Source organism: Aotus nancymaae, unplaced genomic scaffold, assembly GCF_030222135.1.
Source record: "Aotus nancymaae isolate 86718 unplaced genomic scaffold, 86718_ANA_hifiasm-v0.15.2.pri h1tg000057l, whole genome shotgun sequence".
Taxonomy (NCBI): Eukaryota; Metazoa; Chordata; class Mammalia; order Primates; family Aotidae; genus Aotus; species Aotus nancymaae.
Genome location: NW_026988471.1, coordinates 37597863 through 37611113, shown reverse-complemented (window position 1 = coordinate 37611113; position 13251 = coordinate 37597863). Strand labels below are relative to the sequence as shown.

The following is a 13251-nucleotide window of genomic DNA, read 5'->3' as shown; positions in this document are numbered from 1 at the left end:
ACCACTGCACTCCGGCCTGGGTGACAGAGCAAGACTGTGTTTCAAAAAAAAAGCCATATTACTTGTTAATTAATGATATACTTTTCTCATAGGCAAACTCAAATGCTGAGAACCCCAAGCTGATATTAGCAATGCTGTGTGCTGCTTTGTATCCAAATGTAGTACAGGTAACAAAACATTTTTCCTAGATCCTTGCATTTTTTTGTTTGATTTGTAGCCAAGTGATTTAAGATGTGCATATTAATTATCTTACAAAGATATACATACACATGTGTGTACACATATACACTCTTTTAAACTTAGTATATATTTCCAATCCTTCAGTTCCCCAAATCTGTTTGGATACATTATTCAATAACACATTTATTGTGTAAAATTTTTAATCCTCTGACATGTGATATTCCAAAAATTAAAATAGACATAAATGTGAGTCGGCCAACCTATACATAACTAACTTTCTATGTTAGTTGCAAACTTGATTCAACTACAGTTTATCTTACACCTTTTACTCTGGAATAAAAGTAAATAATAAATCAGTGCTTTGCCGTAAGATCACCTGTGGCCAGCCTTCTGGAAACCCTACCTGAGTGCGCTCTTGGACTTTTACCTGAGTTTTGATTATCCATACCTAACAAGGCACCATTTTCCCCCAAAGAGTTTTAATTTGGCAGAATACTGAATCATTTTTCAAAGACTTGACTTTTTTTATTAAACCCTCAGTTAACATCTGATTGATTTATGGCTCATTTTCTGCTTAGCACTTGAATGCTTTTCAAACCACTTGAAATGTACTTTTAAAAAATTGTTTGTGCTTTGTAGTGGGTTTATGAAAGGGAAAAAAAGAAATTTGGATATAGATTTACTAGTTTTGATATTATACTGTAGTAATGTAAGGTCTTACCATTGGTGGAAGCTGGGTGAAAGGTATATGGAACTCTGTACTATTTTGCCGCTTCCTATGAGTCTATAATTATTTCAAAATAAAAAGATTATTTTAAAAAAATGTGGGGGCCAGGAACATTGGCTCATGCCTGTAATCTCAGCACTTTAGGAGGCTGAGGTGGGTGGATTGCTTGAGCTCAGGAGTTTGTGACCAGCCTGGGCAACATGGCAAAACCCTGTCTCTAAAAAAAGAAAAATAAAAAAAAAAGAATGTGGGAAAAAAATCATTTGGAGGCTTAAAATGTAGAAACAAAGAACATAAATGTGGTATAAGAAGTTTGGGGCCGAGCGCGGTGGCTCATGCCTGTAATCCCAGCACTTTGGGATGCCGAGGCAGGCAGATCACGAGGTCAGGAGTTCGAGACCAGCCTGGCCAACATAGTGAAACCCCGTCTCTATTAAAAATACAAAAATTAGCTGGGCATGGTGGCAGGTGCCTGTAGTCCCAGCCACGTGGGAGGCTGAGGCAGGAGAATTGCTTGAACGCAGGAGGCGGAGGTCGTGGTGAGCCGAGATCACACCACTGCACTCCAGCCTAGGCAACAGAAATGTCTCTGTCAGGGAAAAGAGTAAAATAAAATAAAAATAAAAAAGACCAGGCACGGGGGCTCACGCCTGTAATCCCAGCACTTTGGGAGGCTGAGGCTCGTGGATCACAAAGTCAGGAGTTGAAGACCAGCCGACCAACATGGTGAAATCCTATCTCTACTAAAAATATAAAAATTAGCTGGACATAGTGGCCCGTGCCTGTAATCCCAGGTACTCGGGAGGCTGAGGCAGGCGAATTGCTTGAACCGGGACCCAGGAGGCAGAGGTTGCAGTGAGCCAAGATCATGCCACTGCATTCCAGCCTGGGCTACAGATCGAGACTCCATCTCAAAAAATAATAATAATAAATAAAAAATTAAAAAAAGAAGTTTTAGGCGATAATATAGTTTTGAGGCTAAACCAAAAAGGAAAAGGCGATAGATCTGACTGTGTCCATGAATTCATCAATATGAAAGACTAGGGCCCTGATCTATCACCTGCCACTGTGCCCAGGCCCCGAGTGGTTCACTAAGCCATGAAGATAGATTCTAGATGCTGGGAACTTGCACCTCCAATCCCAGATGCTATGTCCAGGCTAGGCGTGGTGGCTCATGCCTATAATCCCAGCACTTTGGGAGGCCAAAGCAGGAGGATCATGAAGTCAGATGTTTAAGACCAGCCTGGACAACATGGTGAAACCTCGTCTCTACTACAAATACAAAAATTAGCCAGGCGTGGTGGCACGCACCTGTAATCCCAGCTACTCAGGAGGCTGAGGCAGGAGAATTGCTTGAACCTAGAAGGCGGAGGTTGCAGTGAGCTAAGATTGCACCACTGCACTCCAGCCTGGGCAACAGAGTGAAACTCTGTCTCCAAAAAACAAAACAGAACAAACAAAACAAAAAAAACAGATGCTATGTCCAGCAGAGGCTCCGTGGTTCTGGCCTACAGTGGTGGCCTGGATACCTCCTGCATCCTCATTTAACTGAAGGAACGAGGCTATGATGTCATTGCCCACCTAGCCATCATCGGCCAGAAGGAAGACTTGGAGGAAGCCAGGAAGAAGGCACTGAACCTTGGGACCAGAAAGGTGTTCATTGAGGATGTCAGCAAGGAGTTTGTGAGGAGTTCATCTGGCTGGCCATCCAGTTCAGTGCACTGTATGAGGACCACTACCTCCTGGGCAGCTCTCTCACTGGGCCCTGCATCACCCGCAAACAAGTGGAAATTGCCCAGCGGGAGGAGGCCAACTATGTGTCCCACAGTGCCATGGGAAAGGGGAATGATCAGGTCCAGTTTGAGCTCACCTGCTACTCGCTAGGCCCCTAGGTTAAGGTCATTGCTCCCTAAAGGATGCCTGAGTTCTGCAACCGGTTCAAGGTCCACAGTGATCTGATGAAATACACAAAGAAACATGGCATTCCCATCCGAGTCACTCCAAAGAACCCATGAAGCATGGACGAGAATGTCATGCACATCAGCTATGAGACTGGAATCTTGGAGAACCCCAAGAACCAAGCACCTTCAGGTCTTTACACGAAGACCCAGGATGAAGCCAAAGCCCCCAGGACCCCTGACATTCTCAAGATTGAGTAAAAAAACGGTTTTCCGTGAAGGTGACCAGCATCAAGAATAGCACCACCCACCAGATCTCCTTGTAGCTCTTCATGTACCTGAACGAAGTCGCAGGCAAGCACAGCGTGGGCTGTATAGACATCATGGAGAACCGCCTCATTGAAATGAACTCCTGAGGTATCTACGGGACCCCAGCAGGCACCATTCTTTACCACCCTCATTTAGACATTGAGGCCTTCGCCATGGACCAGGAAGTGCACAAAATCAAATAAGGCCTGGGCTTGAAATTTGCTGAGTTGGTGTACACCAGTTTCTGGCACAGCCCTGAGTGTAAATTTGCCTGCCACTGCATCTCCAAGTCCTAGGAGCAAGTGGAAGGAAAAGTGCAGCTGTCCATCTTCAGGGGCCAGGTGTACATCCTCTGCCAGGAGTCCCCACTGTCTCTCGACAATGGGGAGCTGGTGAGCATGAACATGCAGGGCGATTATGAGCCAATCAATGCCACCAGCCTCATCAACATCAGGCTGAAGGAATATCGTCTCCAGAGCAAGGTCACTGCCAAATAGACCCCTGTACAATGGAGATCTGGGGCCTCCTCACTTTGCAGATTCCCCAAGTACAGGCACTAATTATTGTGATAATTTGTAATTGTGACTTGTTCTCCCCAGCTGACAGTGTAGTGGGGCTGCCAGGCCCCAGCTTTGTTCTCTGGTCCCCCTGAAGCCTGCAAAAGTGGTCATCAAAGGGAAGGGTTGGGGGCAGCTACAGTAGGGAGCTATAAAATGATAATCAAAAAAAAAAAAGACAAAATAAAAGATCTAATAGAACCTAATAGAAAAGTGGGCAAAGGACATGATTGAACTGATAATACATACACAAAAATTACATTCAGTGTTAATAGTAAGAAGAAATGCAAATTGAAACAGCCTCCTTTTACTTTTGAAATTGGCAAAACTGGGCTGGGCATTGTGGCACCTGGTACTTGGGAAGGCAGAGGTGAGAAGATCACATGGGCCCAGGAGTTTGACACCAGCTTGAGCAACATAGCAAGATCTTGTCTCTGCCAAAAATTTTTTTAAATTAGCCAGGCATGGTGTTGCATGCCTGTAGTCCCAGCTACTTGAGAGGCTGAGGTGGGAGGATAACTTGAGCCTTGGAAGCTGAGGCTACAGTGAGCCATGATTGTGCCACTGTACTATAGCTGGGATGACAGAGTGAGACCCTGTCTCAAAAAATAGTAAATGAATAAATAGGCAAAACTGTTTAAAAATTATAACACTGCCAGGCATGGTGGCATGCACTGGTAGTCTCAGTAATTTGGGAGGCTAAGATAGGTGGACCACTTTAGCCCAGGAGTTCAAGGCTACAGTTAGCTATGATTGTGCCTATAAATAGCCACTGCACTCCAGCCTGGGCAACACAGAGAGACCCTATCCCTAAAATACAAAATAGGCCAGGTAAGGTGACTCAATACCTTCAGTCCTAACATTTTGGGAGGCCAAGGTAGGAGGATTGCTTAAGGCCAAGAGTTGAAGACCAGTCTGGGCAACATAGCAAGACACCATCTCTACCAAAAATAAATAAATAAATTATTGTTTGATAATAATGCAAATAAATAAATAATATAATGCCGTTGCTGTCATGAACCCCCTCAAAATGAGTACTCTTACTCTGAGTGGTTGAAATATAAGTTTATACCCCCTTTCTAGATAGCAGTTTTATTTCTAGGGATTTATTATTAGGAAATAATTGCATATATTCACAAAGATACAGCTAGGAGAATATTCATTTCAGCACTGTTTATAATTGTAAATAATCTAAATTTGCAATAACAGGGAATTTATTGGTTAAATTATTATAACTTCTTATAAGGTCTTATATACCCATCAAAAATTATGTTTTAGGAAAATATGTCACAACATGGAAAAATGTTCTTAATCTTAAGTTTAAAAAGTAGGCTATAAAAAATGATTCTATTTTAGTTTCAAGACATATGTTTATTTTCAAGACATCATTGAAAATACATCATTTCCAAGATATTTATATTATGTATTTATGGTTTTCCACATATAAATATACATTTGGAAGAGAAGATTAAAATTATATTTACTGACTGAGCACAGTGGCTCATGCCTGTAATCCCAGCACTTAGGGAGGCCAAGGCAGGCGGATCACAAGGTCAAAAGATCAAGACCATCCTGATCAACATGGTGAAACACTGTCTCTACTAAAAATACAAAAATTAGCTGAGAGTGGTGGTGTGTGCCTGTAGTCCCAGTTACTCGGCAGGCTGAGGCAGGAGAATTGCTTGAACCCAGGAGGCAGAGGTTGCAGGGAGCCAAGATCGCACCACTGCACTCCAGCCTGGTGACAAAGCGAGACTGTATCTCAAAAAAAAAAAAAATTTACCAGACTGGGCACGATGGCTCACACATGTAATCTCAGCACTTTAGGAGGCCAAGGCAGGCAGATAACTTGAGGTCAGGAGTTCAAGACCAGCCTGGCCAACATGGTAAAACCCCATGTCTACTAAAAATGCAAAAATTAGCTGGGTGTGGTGGTGCACACCTGTATTGCCAGCTACATGGGAGCCTAAGGCAGGAAGAATCACTTAAACCGGGGAGGTGGAGGTTGCAGTGAGCTGAGAGTGCACCACTGCACTTTGGCCTAAGAGACAGACACGCCATCTAAGAAAAAGGAAAAAGGAACAATGACCAAGAAATGTTTTGGGATTGGGATTCATACTCAGATCTCTGGTCCAATGTTGTCATATGGGTCACTGCACCTGATCATCAGTACAGACCCAAAATATCAATACAGTTTTCCCCCACCTGGCTGCTATGTGGTATAGTCACCCAGAGCCACTGCACCTATATTCACACTTCTTGGTGCTAAAAAAAAAAAAAAAAAAAAAAAGGGATATGCTTATTCTGCTTTCAGAAGGAAACAAATTAAGAAAGGGAAGAAACAGGAAAGCCATTCAAGCAAGACTGAGCAAGATTGGTTTTGTGCTTTTGTGCCAAGAGATACTTCCTATGAGAATACATATATTATATGTCTATTTTTACAAATACTTGTTTAGGTGAAAAGCCCAGAAGGGAAGTTTCAGAAGACCAGTACTGGAGCTGTCAGAATGCAACCAAAATCAGCTGAGTTGAAGTTTGTCACCAAGAACGATGGATATGTACACATTCACCCTTCATCAGTCAACTATCAGGTCAGAAGGGTGATGTATACTTGTTTACAGGTTGTCCTTGGGTAGGAAACACAGCTCCTTAAATTCAGCCACACCTTGTTCTATCACTTGCTGTACCCAGCAGCACCACTGACTTAGGGAAGATTGAATAAGAATAAACAGACTGGAAATTGGACTATTTCTGGAAAGACTATTTCCATGTGAAGAAAATTCTACTGAATACCAAAAAGTGCTCAAGTCTGCTTAGATATAAAATTGTTTCTTTGCAATGGTAATTGAAGTCATGAGCTAATTACATCACTGAATCTGTGCCTTAAAAGGGAATGAATGACCTATTCTTGCTGATCTCACTTCCTCAGCTCTCAGCCTCCCACTTTGAGGCTTCTGCCCCCACCACTTCGCTAAACCCATCAGAGGTTACAATCACTTATTTGTTGTCAAAGCCAGTGCCATCCCTTGGTCCTCATCATATCACCTCTCACATGGTATTTGACATTGCTAATCTCTCTTCCTCTTGAAATTCTCCTTGATGTTATTTTTGCTTCTGAAATACCACTTTCTTCTCTCTCCCTCTCTGGTCACCCCCTCTATCTCCTTTATTAGCTTCTCTTCCTTTGCTCTGAAACAGTGGTTCTATCCTTTGTCCTTATCTCTCACCATCATGCACTCTTTCTGAACCACCAAAGGCACAACATCACTTACACGTCCCAACCGCCACTTACACGGAGACACAGACTCTCTCTCCAGACCTGCAGTTTTTTATGAACTTTCCTGCTGCAGAACATCGGCTAGAAGTCTTTTAGTCATCTCAAATGTAAAAGCTGAAAAATCAAACTCATTATCCTCAATCCACTCTTCTCTTTCTGTGCTGTCTTTGGAATGATACCATCAAAATCAGAACCCTGAAGTCACATAGATCCCACTTCTTTTCTCACTCCAGTCCAACTGATCACCAGGTCCCAGCAATGCCTCCTTTTTGACATCTCTAAGATTTGCCTTTTATCCCCACTGCCACTTCCTTAGCTCAAACCCCAAACATCAGTTGCCTGAAATGCTATAATAATCTTACTTCTGGTGCTTTCTCTCTCCAACCTTCTACTCCTCTGCTGCCAGAATTACCTTTACAAAACATATATTTGACCATTTCAATTCCCTACTTAAATCTTCATATCCAGAGTGTACTACACACTCTCACATGACCCTTCACATGGCCCTTCCTATACCATGTCCCCAAGTTTGAAGTGTTCAGTCTGGTCTGTTCTCTGGAACTACTAAGGACAGTGTCCACAAGGTACAGAAAGGATTTCCCTAAGCTCAAGGACTTTGAGAGTCAGGAGGTCATCTGCCATTTCAGCTATTAGGAATCAAAGGCCTGAGTTAGCGCCATGGCTCCTCCTATATATATATATATATATATATATATATATATGTTTTATTTTTTGTGTGTTTCTCCAAGAAAGAACTATTCTTCTTTTGAGAATCTAAATTGTTCACGTATCCATGTAATATCTACTAGTGCCTACTCTGTGCCAGGCACTGTTGTAGGCCGTTGAGGATATGGAAGAACCTAGATGGACACAGTCTCTGCCCTCGAGGAGCTTATGTTCTAGTGAGGAAGACAGGCAATACATAAGTAAACAGAATCTCGGGTAATGCTATAAAGCAAAATAGAGCAGGATAGAGAGACAGAGAGTGACAGGAAAGGGGTCCTGTATGTGGGCGGTCAGGGAGGAACTCCATGAAGAGAAAACAACTGAGCAAGTCCTAAATGAAGAGCGAGTCATGCCAATATAGAGAAAGGAGAAACATTTCAGCAGAGGACGTAAGTGCAAATACCACAAGGTGGGAGTGTATTTGGTATGTTCCAGGAAATGCTCGAAGAGGCCAGTGGAGTGGGATGATCAAGGGTGAGAGTGGTGGGAGAGGCACAGGGACAAGTAGGTAGGAGCGGGGCGGGACAGACCTGTAGCCATGGTAAGGACTTCAGATTTTATCCTTGGAAACCACTGGAGACTTTTGAGCCATACTTGGCTTAACGTTTTTATTTTTATTTTATTTATTTATTTATTGAGACAGAGTCTCTCTGTCACTCAGGCTGGAGTCAAGTGGCACAATCTCAGCTCACTGCAACCTCCACTTCCCAGGTTCAAGCAATTCTCCCGCCTCAGCCTCTCGAGAAGCTGGGATTACAGGCATGCGTCACTGCCCCCAGCTAATTTTTGCATTTTTAGTCAAGATGGTGTCTCACCATGTTGGCTAGGCTGGTCTCGAACTCCTGGCCTCTGGTGATCTACCTGCTTCAGTCTCCCAAAGTGCTGGGATTACAGGCGTGAGCCACTGGCCAGACTTATGTTTTTAAAAGATTACCTTAATTGCTACGTAGAAAAGAGACAATAAAATGCAAAAATAGAAGTGGGGAGAGCACCCACTCAGTGTTCTATGTGAGATGACAATGGTTTATACTAAGTTGGTAGCTGTAGGCCGGGTACAGTGGCTCACACTTGTAGTCCCAGCACTTAGGGAGGCTAAGGTCACTTTGGGCGGTTGACTTGATGTCAGGAGTTCGAGGTCAGCCTGGCCAACGTGGTGAAACCCCATATCTAGTAAGAATACAGGACCGGGCGCGGTGGCTCACACCTGTAATCCCAGCACTTTGGGAAGCCGAGGCAGGTGGATCACGAGGTCAAGAGATCAAGACCATCCTGGTCAACACGGTGAAACCCTATCTCTACTAAAAATACAAAAAATTAGCTGGGCACGGTGGCGCGTGCCTTTAATCCCATCTACTCAGGAGGCTGAGGCAGGAGAATTGCCTGAACCCAGGAGGCGGAGGCTGCGGTGAGCCGAGATCGCACCATTGCACTCCAGCCTGGGTAACAAGAGCAAAACTCCATCTCAAAAAAAAAAAAAAAAGAATACAAAAATTAGCCAGGTGTGGTAGCGCAAGTCTGTAGTCCCAGCTACTTGGGAGGCTGAGGCAGGGGAACACTTGAACCCAGGAGGCAGAGGTTGCAGTGAACCGAGATCACACCACTGCACTCCAGCCTGGGTGACAGAGAGAGATTCCATCTCAAAAAAAAAAAAGCCTGGGTGCGGTGGCTCACCCCTGTAATCCCAGCAATTTGGGAGGCCAAGGCAGAAGGATTGCTGGGGCCCAGGAGTTCGAGACTAGCCTGGGCAACATGGTAAGACCCTATCTCTACGAAAAAATTTTAAAAATAAAAGCTTTTTTTTTCCTAACACAAGAAGTGTGAGACGCTTGTTAAATGTCTAAGAGGAGATGTAAAGTTGGTAGTCACACATGCTAGTTTGGAGCTTAGGAAAGGCACAGGCTGGAGATAAATTTGGGGAGTCATATAATGGACAGGCATCCCTTTTTGTTGCCAGTAACATCACTGATATCATCTGAGGTGTTTTGTTACAGGTGAGACAATTTGACAGCCCCTACCTGTTGTACCACGAGAAGATCAAAACTAGTCGGGTATTCATCCGAGACTGCAGCATGGTGTCTGTGTACCCGCTGGTCTTGTTTGGAGGAGGCCAGGTGAATGTGCAGCTTCAAAGAGGAGAGTTCGTTGTCTCCTTGGATGATGGTTGGATCCGTTTTGTAGCTGCTTCCCATCAGGTAAAGGGAGAATTGGTCTGTTCTATGAGGTTCAGGCCATGAGGGGCTTTGACAATATGAAGTTAGGAAGTCTAGTGCATTCCTCTAGGGACCAAGGTAACAGAGCTAATTAAAAATGAATGATGGGCCAGGCGCAGTGGCTCATGCCTGTAATCTCAGCACTTTGGGAAGCTGTGGCGGGCAGATCACGAGGTCAGGAGACGGACACCGTCATGGTTAACACGGTGAAACCCCATCTCTACCAAAAATACAAAAATTTAGCCGGGTGTGGTGGCATGCACCTGTAGTCCCAGCTACTCAGGAGGCTGAGGCAGGAGAATCGCTTGAACTTGGGAGGCGGAGGTTGCAGTGAGCCAAGATTGTGCCACTGCACTCTAGCCTGCGTAACAGAGCAAGACTCCGTCTCTAAAAAAAAAAAAAAAAGAATGATGATGGCCAAGCCAGGTGGTTCACACCTGTAATACCAGTACTTTGGGAGGCCATGGCAGGTGAATCACTTGAGGCCAGGAGTTTGAGACCAGCCTCGCCAACATGGTGAAACCTGTGTCTACTAAAACTACAAAAATTAGCTGGGCATGGTGATGGGTGCCTGTAATCCCAGCTACTTAGGAGGCTGAGGCCGAGAATTGCTTGAACCTGGGGGGCAGGGGTTGCAGTGAGCTAAGATCTCACCACTGCACTCCAGCCTAGGTGGCAGAGCGAGACTGCGTCTCAAAAAAATAAAAGTGAATGATGGTCTACACTGGGATACTAAGAAAGAGTGAGGCTGAAGTGAGGCCAGGAGTGGAGCCCTAGTAAGAGTTCCAGAAAGGACACTGGGAGGGGAAGTGTGGTATGGGCTGGGGTTGGTGTAAATGGCTAGGACAGCCAGGCTAGGTGGCTCACACCTGTAATCCCAGCATTTTGGGAGTCTGAGATGGGTAGATCACGAGGTCAGGAGTTCAAGACCAGCCTGACCAATATGGTGAAACCCTGTCTCTACTAAAAATAAAAAAATTAGCTGGGCACAGTGGCACACGCCTGTAATCCCCACTACTGGAGAGGCTGAGGCAGGAGAATTGCTTGAACCTGGGAGGCGGAGGTTGCAGTGAGACAAGATCACGTCATTGCACTCCAACCTGGGCAACAGTGTGAGACTCCGTCTCAAAAAAAACAAAAAAGAAAAAAAACCGGTTAGGACAGAAGCTATGAAGTGAGGGTGCTGGACATTCCTTACTATTGTATAAATAATAGATGTTCACCAAAGAGAAGTCAGACAATACAGATAAACAAAAATAAATAAGTAAAAAACACCCTGATTCCACCACTACCATTTTGAAAAAAAAGATAATAGGTCTGAATTATTCCTTTATTCTCAGGTTTCAATTATTTACTATATGGAGTCTCTGTGAAAAACATTTCATGGGGAGTACATGTTTAGGAAATAAAACTTCAGCAGGGTGTGGTGGCTCATGCCTGTAATCCCAACACTTTGGGAGGCTGAGGCAGGCAGATCACCTGAGGTCAGGAGTTTGAGACCAGCCTGGCCAACATGATGAAACCCCGTCTCTACTAAAAATAAAAAAAAAATAGCCAGGTGTGGTGGCAGGCACCTGTAATCCCAGCTACTCAGGAGGCTGAGACAGGAGAATCGCTTGAACCCAGGAGGCAGAGGTTGCAGTGAGCCAAGATCACACCACTGCACTTCAGCCTAGGTGACAGAACGAGACTCCATCTCAAAAAAATAGATAAATAGATAGATAGATAAAACTTAAGGCTGGGCACAGTGGCACACACCTGTAATCCCAGCTGCCAGAGGCTGAAGTGGGAGGATTGAACTCAAGAGATCGAGGCTTCAGTGAGCCATGATTGCACCACTGCACTCCAGTCTGTATGACAGAGTGAGACTCTGTCCTAAATAAATAAATACATATTCATTTTAACATCTGCATCTATTAGAATTCTGTTACAAGCAGATATACCAACTCAAACATTTAAAAAATGGATTGGCATATTTAACTGTAAAGTCTAGAGCAGCGGTGTTGAACAGAAATATAATGTGACCCACATATGTAATTTTAATTGTTCTAGTAGCCACATTTTTAAAAGTAAAAAGAAATAAGTGAAATTAATCAATATATTTTATTTAACCTAATACATCCAAAATGTTTTACATATATTCAATATAAAAATTATTGAGTTTACATTACCTTTTCATATTAAGTCTCCAAAATATGATATATATTTTATATTCACAGCACATCTCAGTTTGGACTGGCCACATTTCATGTAGACATTAGATAAGCCACTTGTGACTAGTGGCTATCTTATCGGACAGTGCAGGTCAAGAAGGCCAGGCAGGTTGGTTTGATTTAGCAGTTCAATGGTGACAAAAACGTGGCTAACCTAGTGGTATCGAAATGGCTGCAGTAGCTTCCTGGCATCACATATGTGCAGCATACTGTCCAGAACAAGAGCCAGAAACTTTCTTGCCTACAAGCTCAACCAAAGCTCCCCTCCTGAACCAATTCCTGTGACCAAAGGGATGTCCTGAACTTGAAGACTTGGAGTACCTGAGCCATTCACCCAGGCAAGGCTCATAATGTGAACCTGAGTTAGAGCAGGGTCCAAACTGCATGGTTTCCATACAGTGGGGAAGGGAAAAAACAGATGTTGGGAATATGTCTACAGTGCCAAGACATCAGCATAAGCAAAATGCTATAAAAGCATACAGTGTATCCCAAAGCTACAGAGATTTTTTTTTTTTTCCCCGAGACAGAGTCTCACTCTTCTGCTCAGGCTGGATTGCAGTGGCAAGATCTCGGCTCACTGCAACCTCCGCCTCCCAGGTTGAAGCAATTCTTTGCCTCAGCCTCCCAAATAGCTGGGATTACAGGCACCCACCACCCTCTAGCTAATTTTTGTATTTTTACTAGCGACCAGGTTTCACCATGTTGGCCAGGCTAGTCTTGAACTCCTGACCTCATGATCCACCTGCCTGACCTCATGATCTACCTGCTTCAGCCTCACAAAGTGCTGAGATTACAGGCCTGAGTCACCACACCCGGTGCTACAGAGATTTTTGATTCATCTAATATCTACCACTGGTTTTTTTTTTGAGATGGAGTTTCACTCTTGTTGCCCAAACTGGAGTGCAATGGCATGATCTCAGCTCACCGCAACCTCTCCCTCCTGGGTTCAAGTGATTCTCCTGTCTCAGCCTCCCAAGTAGCTGGGATTACAGGCATGCACCACCATGCCTGGCTTATTTTGTATTTTTAGTACAGACGGAGTTTCTCCATGTTGACCAGGCTGGTTTCGAACTCCTGACCTCAGGTGATTGGCCCACCTCAGCCTCTCAAAGTGCTGGAATTACAGGCGTGAGCCACTGCACCCGTACTATCTA

General features: G+C 44.1%; 1 protein-coding gene and 1 pseudogene across 5 annotated transcripts in view; both read left to right on the top strand.

Annotated features, from left to right (window-relative positions):
• The window catches only part of DHX57 (DExH-box helicase 57), a 74193-nt gene that overhangs the window by 59259 nt on the left and 1683 nt on the right, over positions 1-13251 (top strand). For all 5 annotated transcript variants that reach the window (XM_064364016.1, XM_064364020.1, XM_064364017.1 and 2 more), the window contains 3 exons: positions 93-167; positions 6128-6262; positions 9666-9866. In XM_064364016.1, the coding sequence (XP_064220086.1) occupies positions 93-167; positions 6128-6262; positions 9666-9866 (411 nt within the window). The remainder of the gene's footprint in view (positions 1-92; positions 168-6127; positions 6263-9665; positions 9867-13251) is intronic.
• Positions 179-5948, top strand: LOC135269674 (argininosuccinate synthase-like; annotated as a pseudogene).